Here is a 21,216-nt window from a genome sequence, read left to right as displayed (position 1 = left end):
TTGCCAGGGACTGGGGGAGGGACAAATGGGGAGCTATTGCTTGCTGGGTACAGAGTCTCAGCTCAGGATGGTTAAAAAAAAAAAAAGTTCTGGAAATGGATAGTTGTGACAGTTGCACAACATCATGGATATACTTACGGCCACTGTAGCATACACTTAAAAAATGGTTACAATGGTGAATTATATATTATGTACATTTTTACCCAATAAAAAATTTAATTTCAAGAAAGCAAAAGTCTTGGATGTCAAAAAAAGGATTTTTCCCACCCACCACCCGATCCTTCCCAAATTTCTAACCCTGCTGTCTTTTCACTCTGTTTAATTTATTTGGGGGCTGTTCTCCACTGAGTTACTAATTCATTGTAAATGGTAATGCACCTCTGAGAAAAAAAAAATGATTATATGTTAAGGAATAACATTTATTGATAATTAAGTGTTTCCTGGTTTCTCTGCTTTCTCAAATGGAATAAATAAATATTTTAGACACAATCAACTTTGTTTTCTCTATCCGGGCCAAACAAGGTTGTCGAAACGATATAGATCTTTAAAATACTGCAAATGAGTCTTGACATCACTGAATTGTTATGCATCCAAGGTACATAGGCTTGAAATCCAGACTCTCTCCTTTGATCAGGAAAATCATTTTTGTGATACTCGAGTTTTGAGTCCTGTGGGGTTAGGGAAGGGACCAGCAGGGAGAATATCAGAGTCAGAATTTGAAATGATGCAGCGAGTCCTGCCCCCACCCTTCCTGATGCAGTCTGCATTTTAATTCCTGTCTCCTACCTCTGTCACACCTCTCCCCGGCTCTGAGTGGTGGCACAGAGTGGGAAACTGGCGATACAGGGAGCCCCGAATGATACTGGGCCTGGAGTTCAGACCGTGGTTTGCACAGCGGACCAGGAAGCCATGGGTTGCAGCAGAAAAGCAGCTTCAGTGGTGGTCATCTCACCATCATCACCCCAACGGTGACTTGACTTACCCTGGGCACTGTTCCAGGATCAAGTACCTGTGCTCAGCAGCAGGCTGGCTGCAAACCAGGCTGTCCTCTGGCTTGTGGAGCGGTGCCCTTGACTGGCATTGGCTTCGTGTTATTTCCCAGTGGCACTGATGGGTTCGGTTCATTTGTCCACACTCTGTTACCTTCTATCCAGAGCACATGTTTGGCCCGGCAGGGGGAGGTCACGTGTGACCCACCTGTGTGGGGGCGGCGAGACCTGTAACCTGGCTGTACTAGCTTCTTGAGGCTGCTGTTAGAAATTTCCAAAAACTGGGTGGCTTACAGGACAGAAACTTGTGCTCTCACAGTTCTGGAGGCCGGATGTCCACATAGGAGGTGTCAGCAGGGCCACACTCCCTCTGAAGGCTCTCAGGGACACTTCCCTTGTCACTTGCAGCTTCTGGTGGCTCAGGTGTTCCTTGACTAGACTGCATCACTCCAGTGTCTGCCTCCGTCTTCACATGGGTTTCTCCCCTCTCTGCCTTCTAGGTCTCAAATTCCCCCCCTCCTTTCTCTCCTAAGAACACCTGTCACTGGGTTAGGGCCCGCCCTCATTCTTGAGATCCTTAACTTAGTATGTTTGCAAAATCCTTTCTTCCAAACAAGGTCCCATTCATAGGTTCCAGGGGTTAAGACGGGGACTCATCTTCTGGGAGTCACTGTTCAAACCATTACATTCATCCTCATTTGCAGGGAGGTTTCCCCTGAGTACCAGCCCGTCCTGGCTTGCGTAGGCATTCACGTGTTGGCGGGATTTAGATACAGGCTAGAGAGGTGACCTTCAAAGACACATGAATGTCGAGGTGACCCGCAGGCTACAAGCAAGGGTCATGAGGGAGGGGCGAGATCCGTTCGGCAGAGACGTTCTCCTTGAGTGGGAACCTCAGACTTGTGTCACTTAGGGAGCAAATTGCTGTAGAAGAAGGACGTTGCCTTGCTGACCTCTGCATACTCAACCATGGAGCACAGGTGGGAGCCTGCAAATGCAGAAGGAAGGGCTGAGTCCGTCTCGAAGGGAGGCAGTGATGCAGAAATGGTTCGTTCATCCAGCCACCAGCCCCTCAGCACTCTCTGCGTGTGAGGGGCTCTGTGCATCCCGGGGACCCAGAGTGAGTGAAGCCCCAGCCCCGTCATCGTTCTTGAAGCCCCGCTAGCAGATTCCCCCATCATCTGCCGTGTACCCTTCCCTCCCCTGAGCACCTTTTGAAGGGCACTGCATCTTACCCTTCTTGAGGGGCCCCTAGCATCTGGGTATAGGAAGGTGGGCAGGAGAGAGGGGGTTAACCAAAATGATGCAGGTCCCTCGTGTGCTGAAGGGGTCCCTGCCTGGGTGATAGGCTTACCTGATGGTTTTCACACTCCTTTGAAGGGGGCATAGGGAGCCAACACACCAAAGCCTGAAGAGAAATTACGTGAAGGCTGCCTCTGGGCGTGGCTCTCGTCCTGCTCTGTGAACGACAGATGGACCCCAGGGGCCAGAGAGGAGGAGACGCCCAAATGAGGGAACCCAGAGAACGGCGTTGTCCCTGTCTCTACGGGGACCTGGTTTGGGGCTCAGGGTTGTACACGTGGTGAAAGGTTTTTTTGTTGGGCCTCATTTCCAACAAAACGTCATTGTGCCTGAGGACCCAGCCTCTCCAAGATGATGCTGGGGAAAACGTGCCAACTTTGAGCCTCTGTAGCACATACTTATGTCCCCCTGATGGTACATCTGACCCTCAGCCATTTGTGTCTACAACAGGCTGGGATGTGTGCTGTGGAAACACTGGCCTGGTATTCGGTGCATAGTAATAAAATATATATCCTAATGAAGACTGTGACTGCCATTTGTGTGGTAGTCCCAGCTCCCTGTTTTGCTGGAAATTGTTTCAGAGTAGACAGTGGCTGTTTCCATTCCTCTCCCTAGGAATTTTCTAGATCCTACAGCAATGATGTAGGAGATCAGTGTTTCATCTGCCTGTCCTCTGCTGTTTCTTAGAGAATGTGGTGGTGGAGCCGGAGAGGAGAGACATAGAAAGGACCGGAGAGATTCCCTCTCCACCCTGGGTTTCCAGGACCCAAAGTCAACACACAAGCTTGAAAAGGAAACACAGTCCTGATATAAAAGTAGCCATTTTGATTTCCATGTTCCTGGTTGGTGGGTCCAGGTTTGTGTTTGGCCAGGCTCCTATCTTTGGGGATGGCAGTGTCTTGGCCAATTTGAGCTGCTATTGCAAAGTACAATAGCCTGGGAGGCTTATAAACAACAGAAATGTATTTCTCACCATTCTGGAGGCTGGAGGTCCGAGATCAGGGAGCCAGCATGAGCAGGGTTTTGGTGAAGTCCCCCTTCCCGGTATAGAACGGCTGTCTTTTCACTGTCCTCACACAGCAGAAAGCAGACAGATAAAGCAGGGTCTCTCACATTGTTTATGGGGGCACTAATCCCATTCGTGAGGCCTCCACCCTCATGACCTACGTGCCTCCCAGAGGCCCTGCCTCCTAACACCGTCACCTTGGGTTAGGATTTCAACACATGAATTGCGGGGTGGGGGGGGGGGGACGGGCACAACCTTCAGTCCATAGCAGAGAGCCTTGCAAATCCTGATGGGCGTGGGGCCTGTGACCTGAGGGGTGGTCAGTGTCACCACCTTAATCTGCAGGTGCGCAAAGCTCAAGGCGCAGAGTGGGGAAGGGGCTTCCCAGGATGACACATAAGTTCATACGTGCAAGGTCAGGTCTGCTGCGACCCCCCGCACCCCGCATTAGGATGTCTGCACCTGTTGCATGCATTCCCCCCGGTGTTAGTGCTCACACTATAGCCGCGTTTCATCTGAGGCAGGGCGCCGTCCTGTGAGTGGGTCCATGTGTTAAAGCAGTGCTTTCCGAGTGGGGTCACAGATGGGGCAGCGTGCTGGAAGGGCGGGAGGGGCAGTCGAGAGCGACTCAGGATGCTGAGCAGCGGTCGCCTGCCAAAATTCTTCAGTACAGCTTGTCTAGCAAAGCCGGTCTCCAGCCGAGTAAATACAGTGGATAGCTGACGGGCTGACAGCAGGCATCAAACAGTCTTAAACTGCCCCAGATCCGCAGCGCTTTGGAAGCAGCGGTAGAAAAAGGATGCCTGCGCAGAACAGAGGCCTGAAACTTTTAATAGTTTCTTCCAGGCCTCAGGATGTCCTGATGAGGTATTAGAGGAAGTAATTCAGGAAGAAAAGGACAAATAACCACCTCCGTCTGGAGGCCGACCCAAGGGCTGGCCATTCCAGAACGGAAAGGGCAAGCGTGGCCCCGCAGTGATCCCCGCCCCCGCTCTGGGTAGCCCACCCACCCGCCTCCACACGCACAGAGCCACAGGGGCTCTGACCCTTGTAAATAACAGACGAGTAAATTTCTTGTTTGCTTCTGGGCAAATGTAAACCACACAGCGCCCGCCGCACGGGGGGCGGGGGGGGGGGTGAAATCATTAACTTTTCCTCACTGTCAGAAGGGTGCTCGCTACAAATGAGAAGTCATTTCCTCAACCTGGAGGCCCTTCCCAGGGATCCGGCCCCCTACCCTCAGATCAGGAGCCTGTCACTGCTGCAGGACATCAAAGGAAAACATGTAGCCAGCCAGAACTGAACTCACCACCCCCTCTGTTTTTGTGTTTTTGTTTTTCCTTTTTCCTTTAGGGTTTGGCTTTGTCACGTTTGAGAATGAAGATGTTGTGGAGAAAGTCTGTGAGATCCATTTCCATGAAATCAATAATAAAATGGTAAGTTTGCAGGGGTGAGGCTACCATGCATGTGATGCCCCCCTTTCCCCCACGTACACACCTTTGTCTTGCACACTCCTGTAGCCCACGTCATCATGCTGGAGGGTGGGCAGGGCGGGCACCTTCTAAGACTCTGACGGCTCAGCCCTGGGAACGGCAAGAGTTGGCGAACTTTCAGCGAAGGGCCGAGGGATAAATATTTTCAGCTTTGCAGGCCACGCGGCTGACTGCCACAGCCTCTCAGCTCCACTGTTGAAACGCAAAAGCGTGTGCAGACAGTACCGCATGAATAAGCCTGTGTATCAGTAAAGTTTTGTTTATGGACACCGACACTAAAATCTCATGCAGTTCTCACGTGTCACAAAATATTTAGTTTTGTGATTATATTTTTACCATTTAAAAGTACAAAACCATTCTCGACTCTTGGGCTGTACAAAAGCCCGCGGTGGGTGGGTGGGGGACCACATTTGGCCTGTACGTTCTAATTTGCCAACTCGTGGCTTAGGATATGTGTTGGCTGTTTGGCTTGGCTTTTTGAGGGGGCGTATCCTGGGTAGGAAGTTTACCACCCAAATTTGTTCTCTCTTTGGGCCCTGCTGGGCAATTAACATTCTCCCTTTCTGATCGTGGCTGGTTTAACCCTCACGAGTGCCTTCTTCCATACCTCCATTTGGCCCTTTAAAGCTTCTTTTCCTGGGAAGGCACCCTCAGCAGGGAGGAGGTGACGACCATGGCTGAGTTTGGGGAGCCAGATAGGCCTCCAAGAGGAATGGCCACCAGAGGGTGCCATACCATGTACTGAATGTGCACATTGGCTGGCTCCAAGTCTCAAATTCCTTCAAATCGAGTAGGTGGGTGCGAACCCCCCTTGTTGTTGGTTCCAGAAATCTGGGAGCTCAGCAGGTGTTTCTGGAGCCATCAGCAGGACCTTTGGAGCCAAAATATTTTGGTTGGCCAGCAAAGCCTCCAGCCCCAAGAGAAGAGGGAGGGCAAATTTGTTTCACTTGCAGCTGTGACTTTGATATTTTCTTCCTTTAGTCAAAACATTCCTTGCTTCTGAAACATGCATTCAGATATGCATTGTATATTGGTCTGATATGTGTTCGCTGACTTTAAATTCAATAATAGAGCTTTTAGTGGGGATAAGATCAAAGCAGTCTGCTTAGCATGTGGTGCTACAGGCCTGATTCAATATTTGACTTGCTAATTTTTTCCCAGGGCACTAAAATAATATTGTTCATATTGTTCCTAGCCATCATATGCATCTGAAATGAAAACACTGGATTTTTTTGCATACTGTAGGTTGGAGGTGTCAGCTCAGGCATTAAAATGGTACTGGGGAGATAAGTGTGTAGGAATAACACAGGACCCTTCATAGACGTTCTCTGTACCCCCTCCCCGCAAACTCGGCGCCTTCCAGTTGGTACCTCTCTCTTTTGGTAGGTTGCTACTTGCTGTTTTTAAAACTATAGAGACAGGGCTTAAAAGGAAACCTAACTCTGGTACCCAGAGGCCTTGTTTCTCCTAGCCAGGCTCACTGTTGACAGGCTCCGCCGAGGGCCGCTTGGGCAGCGGAGAGCAAAAGAGGCATCCGAGAGCACTGGCAGGCACCTTCCCATCCTGCCAGGATTTAACAGCTCATCGGGAAGGCCCAGTGTAGACTGGCGAGAGACTGTGCTATGTGCTGCCAGATGAACTACACAGATAGTTGTTTTGAGCTTGGGGGTGTGAGGACAAAGTCCCAGATGACACAGGGGGATGGTCAGAAGGTAGAGTTTCAGTCCCAGCAAGATAACCCCTGGCCTGGCTTGAAGCAGGAGATGTTTGTGGCCCTTGTCCCCAGTCGTTTCGCATCTCTTTTCCACCCAGCTAGAGGCTGACTGTGGTAGGTACAGGGAGTTGTGTTCATCCTGTGAGGGTTTCTGTTTTCTCTTGAATCTGGGGCTCGTACTCGTTCTTTACGGGGATGAGCAAAAACGGAAGTAGATAAGAGGAGGGGGTGGGTGCAGAGCGGTGAGGGTCACACACAGGCTTGGAGGTGTCCCTGCAGTTGCCCAGCCCTGCTCCACACCAGTCACCGGCTCTCAGGGGGGATTTTGAGGTGCTGGAGGAGGCTTTGATAGATCAGGAGGCCTCGCCGAGCTCCACGGCAACGGGGCCTGTGGTGACCGCCTGGTGGGGTCGCCGGGCCCAGGGGGGGTCTGAGCACAGCGCCTCACAGGCTCGGGCTTGATAAACTTGAGCTCTTGCAACCAGCCACGTGCTAGTCGCTGAAAGGACCTCTCCAGCAAGCCGTCCTTCTCTGAAGAAGCCTGAATCCTGAATTGCTCTGGATTCCGTGATACCGGTTTCTACTCCTGAGGCCCACGGAAAAGGAAATGAATGTAAACCGTGCTATGGGCAGAATTCAGATGACGGACTGGAAAGACCCTGAGAGCTCAGACTGCCAAGCAGAGACGCAGACGGTTGTTAGAAGGTCCACAGGAGTGTTTTGTCAGCCGGACTGTGTGTGACGCTGTAAAGACCCAGCTCCTGGAACCCTGGCCATCTCTGTGAATTCTGCAGGGACAGGTTGCCACGCCACCCCAGAGTGTACCTGGAGCTCCCATTTTCTCATGTTCACAGATAAGAAAGGTCTCACCGCGGATGAGTCACAGAGATAGGACTTGAGTCCCCATCTGCTCCTTCTTAACCCAGTACCCCTATGGCTGGCCCTCAGTGGGCCCTGTGTCGGTAACTGTGGAATGAAGAAAGGATTACAAGAGGGACCATGTGACAGGGAGGCACGGCATAATTCCCAAAGCCATTTCCCATCTGATTTGGTTGGCGAGTCTCTTGGGCATTTTTAAAAAATGAGGGCCCTTCCCCGGCATCTGAGAGCCAGCCATCGGGAAGCTGGGATCACGGGAACTTGCCCCCATTCCCGTAGAGACCCTCCCTTAAGGAGGTCACCTCCATGGTGGTGGTGGCAGGGCACGACCCTCCTGCACTGAGATCCCGCAAACAGCCAACATTTTTTAGTGCTACCTACATACACACTCTGCTGAGAGCTTGCTTTAGGCACCTCTTCTCTCACATGCATTCTGCTGTAGGTACTGATTATTATCCCCATTTTACTGCAAGTGAGCAGTGAGGCAAAGAGAGAAGGTGAGCGATTTTCCCAGGGCCAAACACCCAGCAAGTGGCAGCACCAGAGTTCAAGCCCAAAGAGCTAAAGTCCAAAGCTCACATTTGTACCTAGTAGGCTAGTACCCCTTCCAGGCGTACCGGGACTTTAAAGGCCCTCTAGCTGGGCTACAGCCTTCCAAGACCCCTGACCACCCCTCCCAGTCAGCCGGGTCATAGCCCACGGGACTCCCATGTTCTCCGAAGAGAAGGGCGAAGATGATGGGCTCACCCAGGGCCAGATTCCTGGCTGGGGTGAAGGACCAGGCTTGGGCATGAGAGGTCCCTGTCGACCATGACAGATTTCCACGCCTCTTCCCCCAGTGCCCCAGAGGCAGGTGAGCCACGGGTCTGGTGGCAGGATGGTGTGGGGCGGGGAGGGTGCAGGGGGTGGGGGGCAGCTGGCCGCCACCTGAGCTCAAGGCCCAGCCTAGGAAAGCCAAGACTCAGCCCCTTCCCCCTCTTGGCACGGATCAGAGCGAAGCGCAAACATGGCTCTTTATCAATAAACACACGCATGCACCTGCGGAGCCACCTGGTGACCCTCCGGAGAGGGCTTCCTCTCTGGCCACTCCGCCGAGCCCCAGCGTGGGTACAGCTAGCAACGCCTCCCGCCACGTGCCCCTGATTGAAGCAGCCCCCCCAGCAGCAGGGACACTTGTTCGATTGGTCACCAACCAGCACAGCCTCCCAGAGGCCTCCTGGCGAGCGCCTCAGCCATGGGGAAGGAGGCAGGGGTTGACAGAGACCTGCTCCAGGCATCCCTGGAGGGCCGGCTCAATCCCCACCCCAGAGGGGTCAAGAGGGCCTCGCTGGGTGAGAACGTGGGGTCCAGTATGAGGGATGCAAGGGCTCCTCTTCTGACACCTGATTCAACAGCAGCACATTGGCATCTGCTGGGCACTGTAACAGCGTTTTACGCACACTTGGTCACCGTCCCGTTTTACAGAGCGGACACTAGATAGAGCTCAGGGTAGTGAAGGGACTTCCAATAACCCATGGTTCTTTTTTTTTTTATTTTTTTAAATGTTTTTATTCATTTTTGACAGAGATACAGAGCGCTAACAGGGGAGGGAGTGAGAGAGAGAGAGAGGCCCAGAATCCAAAGCAGGCTCCAGGCTCCAAGCTGTCAGCACAGAGCCAGATGCGGGGCTCAAACCCACGAACCCTGAGATCATGACCTGAGCCAAAGTCGGACACTTAACCGACTAAGCCACCCAGGCGCACCGCCCCCCCACCCCCCATCCCCCACCGAAATAGCCTGTGGTTCTAAGCTGCGGGGCTAGCATTTGAACCAGTGTTGTCCTCTGGCTCCAGCCCTGTGTCCTTCCCCCTGCCAACATAGGCAAAACCTCATTAATTGAAAAATCTGGGTTGGTTAGACTGGTGAAAATGAGGAAGAGTGATTTGCTTTGTACAAGGGTTCCTACAGGATTCCTTTAAATAGTTCTCTTCCTTGTTCCTTGAAGGTGATCTGATTTTTGAAATTTGCCGAGTAGTTTGTAACCTCAGTAGGAATACAGACCTACCGGGCCCCACCCCCAGAGCTAGTGAATCAGAATCTGCATTTTGACAAGTCCCTAGTGATGCGTGTGCACATTTAAAGTCTGAGAAGGCCCAGGCGAGGATCGCTGCTAAGGAGATAGTGTGTGTCAGAAGGAAGGGACCCGGAGTGAGGGCTGAGGCCCCTGGAGCACGGAGCTGGATGAGCCAGCCTGGCGTGGGATCCCCAGGCCAGTCTGCCGCTCTCAGCACCGCCCCACACTCTCTTTGTGTGCACGGACACCAGGTCTCCCCCCCTGCACTCCTGCCACAGGAAGCTGTCCATGCCCGGGACCACCCCCCGCCAGACCCCCGGTGCTGGCATCCCCCTCCTCTTGACAAGGGTCTTGGAACATAGATGTTTGAGGCACATCCTCTGGGGTGATGGGTTGGATCCTCCAAGTAGCATGCACATGTCCTGGTGCCCAAGACAGGACCTCCTGGGTCACTTAGAGGCACTCAGGGCTTTAGAACACGTGGACCCGAGCCTGAATCCCATATCCACCGCTGGTTGTCCTGTGACCAAGCAGATACCCCACTTGTCTGCTCCTGTTTCCTCATCTAAGATGGGAAGGATGGCAACCACTGCCCTTTGCAGCTTATTGAAGGCCCCATTCGGTTCCTGGCCCTGGGAGCTCTTGGACTGTTGTAGGGTCTACAATCTGATAACCTTGAAGGACTCACCTTCCCGAAAATTCCATTGGTAACTGCAAGTTTCTTCCATTTGGCCTAAACCAAGGGCCAAAAAGCTTTGTAAAGGGCCAGGTCATATTTTAGGCTTTTGAGGCCCTAGGTCTCTGTCACAGCTACTCTGCCATCGGAGAGCAGAATGCAGCAGAATGTGAGTGGGCACAGCTGTGTTCACATAAAATATTATTTATAAAAACAAGCAGCAGCTGGATTTGCCCTGTGGGCCATAGTTTCAGCTCCCGGCCTCTACTAACGTAGCTCAGAGCAGGTGAAGTCTGCTTATCTCAAAGGGGCCAAGGAAGGGCTTTTAGCCAAGAAGTCACCCTGGTCCACTAGCCCAAGGCAGAGGGTCAGAGGTGCCCCAAACAGATGCTGGGGTTTGGGATAGTAGCCTGCAGAAAGCATCAATGCCTTCATTCTTAGGGGGACCCCAAGCACTGAATAGGTGGGGAGTAGAGGAACAGTCAGAACAGGGTTCTGTCAATCTAAGAGACCTTTCCAGAAGAAAGTGCCACAAATCCCCTACTGCTGAATGCCCCACAGTACAGTTCGCTACTCATTGCTAGACTCTGTGACCTTGGGCCAGTTACTCGTGGTCTGTGTTTTGATCCCACCTCAGTAAGACGGGGATGGCACCCCCCTCAGAGATTGCTGGGCTTTGTGACTGGGCTTTATCAGCCGTAGCATGCTCTTATCAACCTAGTAGGCCTCATCATCACCATCATTGTTCTTAGAATCATAGTACTGAACAAACATATAATCATAAAGTAAGGTGGTCTCAGACAGAGGTGCAGACCTGGGCAGGGAGGAGGGTGTGAGGCAGGTACTCGCCATGCCCTGGCCGGGAGGTGGTCCTGAAGAGAGAAGGTGTACATCCTGCAGAGGAGAAGGGGCCACTGCAGGGATTTCTTAGGTCCCAGGGAGGCTCACTCAGGCCCTTCCGCTTCCGTTGGGGGAGATTCCGAAAACCCCACTTCAAAAACAAAGCCTGGCGAGCTCTCACGCCTGCCACCTTCAGCCCAGGGAACACTTGGGGTGGGCAAGAGGACCAGAGAGCAGGACAGGCCTGGCTGGGCCTCTCAGGGTGTAGTGCTGGGTCAGGTGGTCCACAGAGGCCAGCTAGGGTTGGCCTGGGGGCGCCGCCACCTGGATGGGGTGTCCGGGTGAGTGGGCACCCATCCCCTCCCTGAGGCCACTCCTCCTCGGCCCCGAAGACTGCTGCCACAGAGCTGATCGGGAACCAGCCCCAGAGTGGGGGGTGGGACAGGTAATGTGGGTGGAATTAACTAGGCTTGTGTGTTCACCACCCTATTGGCCGCATCCTCCTCGCTCGTAAGCTAATTTTAGCCATCCATTCTGCTTCTGTTACCATTTATAAAATGAGAATGTCAAATGCAATATTAAACAAGCAGGATGAAGGCAAAAACAGGAAATGCCAGAGAGGCACTTAATAAATGAACCTCGTGTTTACGAGCGAGAGGGAGGTCCTGCGCCCCCCACCCCCACATCACGCAAGCACATGTTTGTGTACTGGCTCTGTCCCTGCGGGTGGAGGGGTTTGCCTGTTGAGGGAGGAGAGGGTGGGGAGGCCGGGGTGGTAAATGTTTGCTGCTCTTCAGGCAGAAGCAATTGGGCCTGCGGGGAGGTGGCCTCCCAGTCACCCAAGTTCTGGCTCCTTCACCCTTCATCCGTCCTCTGGGAAGGTCACTGCAGGGGGCCTGGGAAGGGTGGGGTCCTTCTGCCTCTCTTGGTGGCCCAGCCCCTCTGGACTTTCCCACGTGTGCTGCTCTCTGCACACCATCCACAGCGTGTGGGGTCAGCAGGGGGCATGGAGACCACTGGGAAAAGCTGTTTCCCTTTCCCTGCACCCCTTCTCTGGGGCCTGCTCTTCCTTTCACTTCACCCAGCTGCTCTGCCCAACTTCCCAGGCAGGTGCAAGCTAATGCTCAGCCATCTCTCTCTCTCTCTCTCTCTCTTTCTCTTTCTCTCTCTCTCAAATAGAGAAATTCGGGTCGCCTGGGTGGCTCAGTCAGTTAAGCATCCAACTGTGGCTCAGGTCATGATCTCACAGTTTGTGAGTCCGAGCCCCACATTGGGCTCTGTGCTGACAGCTCAGCCTGGAGCCTGCTTTGGATTCTGTGTCTCCTTCTCTCTCCCTCCCCTGCTCACACCCTGTCTCTCTCTCTCTCTGTCTCTCAAGAATAAACATTAAGAAAAAAAATTTTTTTTGAATCCTATAAATATAGAAATGAAGGCTTTTGCAGGGTCTCTGGCAACGCCCCCCAAGGGCTGGGGGCGCGCAGCCAGCCTCGCGGCTGCCTGTGGGCACCTGCTGGAGGCAGAGGTGTCTTGTCACTTTGAAATGCCCTTGCAGGTTCCCAGAAATAAAAACAACAGCTGCTGCTGCCACCATCAGCTTTTTCCCCAAATAGTGCAGTCTGTGAAGCGCCTTTTGCGCACCTTGCTGACGAAAGCAGGAAGACCGGGCCCTACCTGGCCAGTAGGTGGGGGTGGGAGAGGTAGGGAGAAAATCGATGGCGGGGTGCCAAGAGCCTGCCGGGCTGGGGGGGCGACGGCCACTTTCTGCCTCTCTGCTCCCTGGGCTTTGCGACTCCAGCACAAATGTGAACTGGCTTTATCACCTTCAGAGATGCTCACCTAGGCTCCCGTGGCGGAGATTAAGGCATGCCCCAACCTTTATCCGGCGCCAACACTTACAGGATTAGCTGCTTTAATTTCTTCGCTCACTGCAGCCCTGTGGGGCGGTGGGCACTACTGTTACTCTGTTTTATAGATGAGAAAATTGAGGCACAGAGATGTCAGGCAGCTGGTTCCTGCTCAGAGCTCGCGAACAGAGCAGAGATTTAGAGCCAGGAGCCTTAGCCTCTAAACTAGACTGGTGGAAAGGACAGGCCCCCACCCTCAGGTCCAGATGGAGTGATGGCTGCAGTCACAGGGGTGTGTGTCCCCGAGGGTGCTGGGGACCCGCTCCGCTCCACTCCCTGCCCAGACTCTGAGCCCTTGTGAGGGAGAGCCACATCCTACTGAATTCATTTCTGTGTCCACACCCGGCCCCTGCCTGCTAAATGGGAGGTGTTAATAGTATTGGTTTATAACCTCCTTCGCTTTGTCATCGCTGAGTTTAATAAAACAGAGGAAACAGTGGATGAAATTAATTCTGGAACGAGGACGGGGGTTGGCCTTGTAGAAGGAATCGCGTGCAAACGGGCCTTGAAGGCTGGCTAGAGGGCGGTAGGGAAGGGCTGTGTGGGCAGGGCCTGGGTAGCCGGTGGCCCAGAGGTGGGGACGGGTTTGGAAGTCGGGCACCTAGGATCGAGTCGTAGCTGTGTCATTCCCAGCCTCATCACCTTGGGCAAATCCATTCCTCAGGGCCTCAGTTTCCTTTTCTGTTGTCACTTCGGGCTGATAAAGCCAACTCAGAGGAAATGAGTTGATCAGCGAGGGTACTGAGAACAGGGTATTCTCTGAGAACGTGTGTGCCCTGCACTGTGCCTTGTATGTGTTATGTGCTCATGTCACTTTGTGTGTATGCTGTACGTGAGATGATGTGTGTATACACACACGTGCACGCTCACAAGGATCTCGTGGCCGGGCTGAGCATATAAAGAGCGCTCCGTAAACAATGTGTTCCTTCCTCCCTACAGTAATCCTGCTGACTGACCGGGGAGATAGAGTCCAGATCTCATGTCCTGTGGGCCTCTCAGGGCTTCTCACAAATGGGTCTGGGTCGTTCATAGCAAGCGTGTGCCCTTTGTAAGGTGGATGTTTCTGCCGGCGGCCTTTACCTGTCTAAGCTGGCACGTCTGTCCGGTTTGCACAGTAGGCCCTTTCGTGAGGGTCTCTTGGCAGGAGGACCCTTTTCCAGTAGGGCAAGACAAGTTATCCTGTACATATGGGTTCTCTGGTACTTGGCCACAGGCTGGGCCCCGTCTACAAGGACAGTGCCTGATGGAGATGTCTGGGAGGGGGAAGCGAGGGGACAGAACATAGGACTCGCTTGCTGCTACCGGAAGTGCCCAGCTGAGAGGCTTCCCTGAGTCCGCTGGGGGGCGGGGGGGTGGTAGGCAAGGCAGGATAGAGAAGCCCCCTCCCCTTGCTGGAGTCACAGGCGGGTCTTCCCAGGGCAGCCGCCAGGATCTCTGGGTGTGACTCCTGCACTTCCCATGATGGTGTCTCAGGCCTCGTCCTCATCCAGCCACACGTGCCTGCCGGTCGTGACTCCATTCTGCCTCTAGCCATGGACAAGGACAGCGGCTGGAGGGAATGGGAACCCTGGAGCAGACAAGGCAGCCTGACTCTCTGAAGGTCACTCAGAGGGAGATGCCCAGTGGGTCCATCTCGAGCTCCACACTGAGGAGGACCATGGCCCTGCCTGCCCTCCCAAGCCCTCCCCGCCTCCTCACTGGGCCCTTTCTATGCTTGTCGCTCGCACCTTGCTACGCCATCAGCCTCCTTCCACAGCTCATTCGGCAGCTGCCTTGAGCAGGGCCAGCTTCCTGACTATGAGGCCTGAGCAGCTACGAGACCCTGTGTCCAGAAGGGCCTTGCCGGTTTCACTACTGCCACCACCAGCTCCTGTAATGATTGAACAAAGGGCCTCTCCTCTTCATTTCCTAGTGACCTGAACAGTTTCTAGCACATTCCGTCGCTGCCATGCTCTTGAGGCTAACTCCTGGTACGGTGCAGAGGGCAGGACAGTAGAGACTCTGTTCTTCTCCTGAGTCTCTCACCTTGCGTCTTCATTGTTCTGTAGTTTCCTTGAGAGCAGCACCTCCCCCCCCGCCCCGAATCTTGGTTATGAACCTATAGAAGCCCCATGAAAGGTCTTGCCCTCCTACACTCCAGAAAGGCTTCTGACTGGCAGAGAGGTCAACAGAGAACAGTGGGTAAGACAGAGAAAGCCTGGCCATGGGACAGCACAGGCCGTGCGCCGAACCGTGTGTGGTCTCTGGGGGTACGGCTCAGTCCTCCGGCCTCACCAGAGAGAGCTGGGCTCCAGGCAGGACCCCAGATCTTTACACTGGAGTGGCATCTCCCCTGCCCTGTGCTTCCCTGGAACACGCTTGGGGCCTATCTCCCAGAAGAGGTGGTCAGCTTGGGGCTTCGGAGAAGCAGTGTCGGGCTGGAATCCTCTGGAACCTGACTGGAGAGGTGCAGCCTGAGTTGGAGGAGAAGTTGATCTTGGGGCAAGACCAGGTCAGGCCCCTGTCTTTCAGGAAGTTCCACAGAAGGTGCTGCGCACGGGCACCACCACCCCCTCCCCCGCCAAGCACTCACCCGCCCAGAAGGCCTGCCCTTTGTTCCCTTCCCTTCCACTGACCACACAGTCAGTCCAGGTTGGTCTCTCTGGACACTAGTGAATTTTATCCTCTGACATGGGCTCCTCTCCCCCTGGAGGAGTACATCGTTTCTGATGTGCCCAGTTTGGGGTGAGAAGTGAAGCTGCAAACACTAGCCTCCAGGCCACACAGGGTTGCCTTGTCCTGGGTAGTAAATCAAGGCCACAGCCACAGGGCTCGGGTTTCCCCAGACCAAGGCCCCCGACTGGTTTCCCTCCCAGCCCCAGGGCCATGTGCTGACTGGGGCTGTTTATGTAGAAAGCAGGGAAAAAACAAAAACCTTTTCACTTCCCAGACCTTGGCATCGTCCTCAGACTGCCAGCCTCTTCCAAAAGGTGCCCGGCAGGGAGCTTGCCTCAGCAAGGGCCGCAGGCCAGTTGGGCGAGGCGGCCACTCAGAGTAGCTACAGGGAAGCCGTCCCCACGACAGCCCCACTACCTTCTTCAAAAGCCGATGCTAAGTGGTCCCCCTGAGGAGAGGGTGTGGCATGGGACCGGCTCCCTGGGCATGGGCCATGGCATCAGGCGGACCTGGCTTCCAACCCGGCCTTACCACACGTGGTCTGGGTCTGCAACCACAGCTGAGGTGTCTAAGGTCCCTGGACCTCAGCTTCCTGTTCTGTAAGATGCATTTATACCTATAAAGGACATCATGGGGTCCCCGGACAGAATAAGACCATGGAAGTTATATTAGATAGAAGCATCGTGTCCGTGTGTCCGTCCTGAGGTGGGTAACCGTACCATGGTTATGTAAAGACATATGTTTACATTTAGGAAATGCATATCATCACGTACACACTGGACTCTCATAAGGTTCAGGGAAAAACATTCACAGGTATAGATGCGGGTAGAGACACGCCTACAACTGTCCTTTGTACTGTCCTCGCACTTCTTCTGCGAGTGCAAAACTATTTCTACATAAAGAGTTGGAAACAGACCTCCTTGCTGTGTTGGGTCCCGATGGGCAGAGGCGCCCCACCTCGGCAAGCAGCCGGCACAGAACGTCAGAAACCACACGCGCAGGCCCACGTCCGGCCTCTGATTCATCCTCTAGAGGAACATGCCGCTGCCCTAACTGTTCTGTCGTTAAAGGGTCCCGCTAGCTCAGCTAAATCACTCTTCTTGTCCCGTAACTGTGCAGACCACACCCACTCCTCCAAGGCCAGTTTGCCAAACAAAGCAGCCTATTTGAAGATCGAAAATTTAAAGCAAACCCTACCTTTGGAGGGGTTGGCATGCCTTGGCATCTGGCCCCCGGCATAGGGTTGCTTCATGGCTTTACCAGCCGTGAAACTGGAAAACGGAGACCTCGTCTTGCTAATGTGAGCTGTCGGTCACAAGTGGCCTCTGAGGCTCCTTACAAGCACAGATTCAAATAGAATTTCCTGCAAAATCTCTTGCCCCTCCGACCACACTGCTTTTTTCCAGTCGTGTTCTGGAGCTGTAGCCGTTGTGAGAAGCTGCCGAAGTGGGTTCTGAGGACCAAGACTTGGAGATAGATGTTCCTTCCACAGAATCTGCCCCCGCCCAGGGCTACCCCAGAGAAAGCACGTACCATAAGTGGGGTTCTGTTGGAGGCAGGGCTGAAATCGCTGGGACGAGAGGCCTGGTCAGCAAGAGGACCCTTGCTTCTGTTGACCATGGGAGTCAGGCACTTCCTTCCAGGGTGCCCCCTCCGGGTGCTCCCATGCCTGCCTCGTGCCCCATGGTGGAAGCGGGCCTCAGCGCCCACTAGCCCAAGAACCTGGCCAGACGGAGCCACGGCTGGGAGGAGGGCCTCCCGCTGTCCTGTCTGCTCGCTGCTCTTCACGGATCTCGCGTGGTAGTTAGTCTCCGAAGACAGCCCTGTGGTCTAAACTCCCGGTATGCACGCCCTGTGTGGTCCCCTCCCACAATCTAGGCCGACGAGGTGTAACCAAGAACATGACGGAAGTGGCAGTGTGGCTCTCAGGCCTAGGTTATAAGAAGCCTTGCAGACTCTGCCTTGGTCTCTCGGGATTCTCATGCCAGGACAGCCCCTCTCTGGGACTCAGCCACCACGCTGTGAGAAGATGGAGAGCCGCGGGGAAGCCAGAGGTGGGTGCCTCCCATGGACCGTCCCAGCCGAACCTAGACGTCACCTGCCGTGTGAGTGAAGAAGCCCCTGAGTGAACCTCCAGCTGAGTCCAGGCTTTGGCTCCAGCCCCCGCCACCATCTGACCACAGCTACATGAGAGACGACACCAAGAGCCCCCCTGGGCCCAGTCTGCTCACAGAACCACAAGAAAGCACGATCCACCGTTAACTCGGCTGTTACTCAAGGCCACAAAGTTTGGAAGTTGTTAGGTACACAGCAGTAGATCCCAGGGATGTCATGTGTGGCCAGATGACCTGAGTGTGTGACTGGAGCTGGGGAGACAGGCTGGTGTTCCCCCTTTGGGTTCTGACTGTAACTCGGGGTATTCGTGCCCGGTTCTCTAGCTTGCACGGCGCCCAGTGGGAGGGTAGTGGGGGTGGGGGAGGGTGACCCAAATGTGGTCTAACTCAAGACACTCCAGAGGCTGGCAGGCCCGAAAATGACAGGGAGGCAGGTTGACCTATGAGTATGTGCTTTAATGTTAGGAGAACAAGACAGTCAGAACCTGTTCTCTTCGACAGAATGAGAGCTCTCAAGGTGGAGGCCTGCCTTATTTATGTCTGCTTCGCCCACAGCCTAGCACTTGTCAGGCACATTGAGTCCCTCAGCGTGGTTGAATTGAGAAGACTGGGTTTCCATGACCCTAACGAGCATGTGAGTCAGTGCATGCTCTGAACAGGACATCACAAGGGACCAGGGAAGTAGGGGCAGACCCTGGATCCCTGCTCCCTGAGAACTCACAGTCTGATGGAGGAGGTGAGGCTTCTGCCAGTCCGATGGGGGAAAGACATAGTTTTCATCCTCAGCAAGCCCCTGACCCACACTGCAGGGACTCAGAATGCAGGCAGAGAATAGCTGTTCCCTCTTTCCTCTTGTATGTTTTCAAAGGAGCTGGGGGCTGGGTGGGCAGGCCTCCTGGTCCAGAGAGATCTTTTGAGAAATCTTCAGCGCAGGCCAGGCCAGGCCAGGCTCCCTGGTGCGGCAGCTACCTTTCCCTGTCACTCAAGTGCCCAGGACGTGCCGGGATCCCCCAGAGAGTGCGTGTGCCATGGCCCCTGGGCTCAGGGAGCACTCACAGCTGACATAGCGGGTGGTCGACCGAACCCACGCAGCCGCCGCTGCCCAAAACAGCACCAGCAAAGACAGAGCAGAATTAAACGGAGCTGCCAGCCCTATTCAGTGAGAGGGAGAGTAGGTGGGTTTGTTTAAAATACTCCCATTACAGTCAGTTAACCTTTATGTTCCCTAAATGAAAACTGTATAAACCTGAAATTTTCGTTGATCAGGTTGCCTAGGAACAGGCAGCAGGTTTTCATAAGACAATGCAATAGATTGTCACCGATAGGGCCATTAGGAAGTGAGCTGGTTAGCGGTATTATTCCGGATCCCGGTGCTGGCGTCAGGTAATTATCTGTCTGCCTCTGCAGAGCACACCCATCTTCCTGGGCTCGGGCAGGCTCTTGCAAATGAGCTTTCTCAGCCTGCTTCGGAGTCCCAGGGATGGAGCGTAGGAGCAAATTGTCATCCTGGGCTTATGAGAGAAATCTGAAAGACCAATTCTGATGAATGTATTTCGTTTTAATCACCTCTCCTTACCACTACTTGCAACAGTAACACTCAAAGCAGAAAACTTGGCAAATAAACAGCAATAACAAAATGCACCGCAGAAGTAAAAGAACAAAGTCGCTCTAAGGCAACTTTGGTATGTCTTTGTAATATTTTCCCCATATAGGATATGCATATACACTTATTTATCTTCCACAAAGATCCTATCCCCATATATGATATGCATCTACACTTACTTATCTTCCCCCCACCCCTTACATTTAGGGTGACCAACCGTCCTAGACTGAGGGTTTCCCAATACTGTTGCATGTTATTATCAGCATACTTTTCTGTGGCTTCATAGCTTTCAGTCAGCTTGGATGAACCAAAATTGGCTAACTGATTCCCTGTTCTTGGACATTTAGGGTATTTCCTTTAGGAAAGTATTGTAATCAGTGCTTGTCACCACAGTAGCCTTATCCATATAAGTTTATTCTTATAAAGTAGGATTTTATCCTGCAAGTAGGATTATTAGGTCAAAGAATGCATACTTGTATGGCTTTCGATATTTTGTCTTGTTGCCCTTCAAAAAGATATGTGCTAATTCCTACCCCTCCTCCCCATACTCTCTGGGGCTCTGACATCAAGGAATCCTGTCATCGCAGCCAATCTGATAGATGAGAAGGTATCTTGTTTAGGAATATCATTTGTGACGTGTGATATGAAAGATATGTCTAATTACTAGTCATTTGTGAATTGCTTGTTCATGTCGTTCACCCATTTCCATTTCAGGATGCTCATCTCTTTCTTTTTAATCTATAAAAACTCTTTGTATGAAGCTTATCAGGCATATTGAGCCTGAATATTGAGCCATTTTGTCCATGTTTTTAAAGACTGTGTGGTTATCACTCTTTAAAGAGCAAGAGTGAATAATACCTGTTATCTGGTATCTCTGAAAGACCAGTTAATATTTTAGGTAATTAAAGCTTCCCTCAAGTCTTAAGCACTAAAATATTTTCTTAATGTTTGTTTATTTTGAGAGAGAGAGAGAGCATGCAGGGGACGGGCAGAGAGTGAGGGAGAGAGTGAATCCCAAGCAGGCTCCACACTGTCAGCACAGAGCCCGGCCCAAGGCTCATTCTCACAGACCGTGAAATCGTGACCTGAGCCAAAATCAAGAGTCAGACTCTTAACCGACTGAGCCACCCAGGCGCCCCAATGAAATATTTTTTTAATTGAAATATTTGGGATGAGAAGATTTGAGAGCTATCCATATCTCCAAAGTGGATAGCCCGTATAGGTCCCTTTAAAGCAAAGTATAAGGCACATAATGGAACTTCTTCATATCTCAGATACCCTGGCAACGATAGTAATTTTCTGTGTGATAGTGAGACCCTCAGCAGCTGTTGAGCCACGTGGAGTTTGGGCTCCTATGCCATCTGGCCCCCTTTTAAATATGGTACCTGATTCTTCTCTTCTCTCCCTCGCTATCAGACTGTCATGCTGATACTTTTTGCTTCCATAAGCAGCCCTGCCCTACAGCATCCCATCTTCATCAGTGACGGGGCTGATTACCAGTTAACGATGTTTGTTAAGTTTGTCTGTAAACTCAAAGAAGTAAGCACAGAGCAGGCATCTGAAACACGCTCTTAAAAATAGTGCAGCTACTTCAGCAGGCAACGGTTTTACCTCTCCCCTGGAGTTTGTATTCTGCATCATTAAGGTGGTTAAGTAAGTGACTTCTGGGTTGTGTGAGCAGAATAGGATTAAGAAATTTTGGAGGCAGAAGGGAAATAGGAAAGATTAGCAACCACTCGAAGACGTAGCTGCAGAATGAGAAACCGGTAATCCAGATGGACAGAAGCGGTGTTTAATGTCATTACTTCTCCCAGGAGCATGCTGGGGCAGGTTTTATGGAGACGGTGGCATCGCTGACCTAGAAATTTTAAAACTCCAGCTTCCAGACCTGCACCTGCCAGGATATGGCTTACGGCACGTGAGGCAAGCCTGCTGGTGTTCAGTTTTGTCATCTGTGAAATGGAGCTAAAACTAACTGGCCTGTGTCT

General features: G+C 52.7%; 1 protein-coding gene across 9 annotated transcripts in view; it reads left to right on the top strand.

Moving 5' to 3' along the window:
• The window catches only part of MSI2 (musashi RNA binding protein 2), a 390,499-nt gene that overhangs the window by 306,782 nt on the left and 62,501 nt on the right, over positions 1-21,216 (top strand). For all 9 annotated transcript variants that reach the window (XR_008294422.1, XM_053212757.1, XM_053212758.1 and 6 more), the window contains one exon: positions 4,651-4,733. Coding sequence is in view for 8 of the 9 variants with exons in the window: in XM_053212757.1 (XP_053068732.1) it covers positions 4,651-4,733 (83 nt within the window). In the remaining variant the exon portion in view is untranslated. The remainder of the gene's footprint in view (positions 1-4,650; positions 4,734-21,216) is intronic.

The sequence above is a fragment of the Acinonyx jubatus genome, chromosome E1, assembly GCF_027475565.1.
Source record: "Acinonyx jubatus isolate Ajub_Pintada_27869175 chromosome E1, VMU_Ajub_asm_v1.0, whole genome shotgun sequence".
Lineage (NCBI taxonomy): Eukaryota > Metazoa > Chordata > Mammalia > Carnivora > Felidae > Acinonyx > Acinonyx jubatus.
The sequence above is the reverse complement of the archived record's forward strand: the minus strand, read 5'-3'. Positions and strand labels throughout refer to the sequence as shown.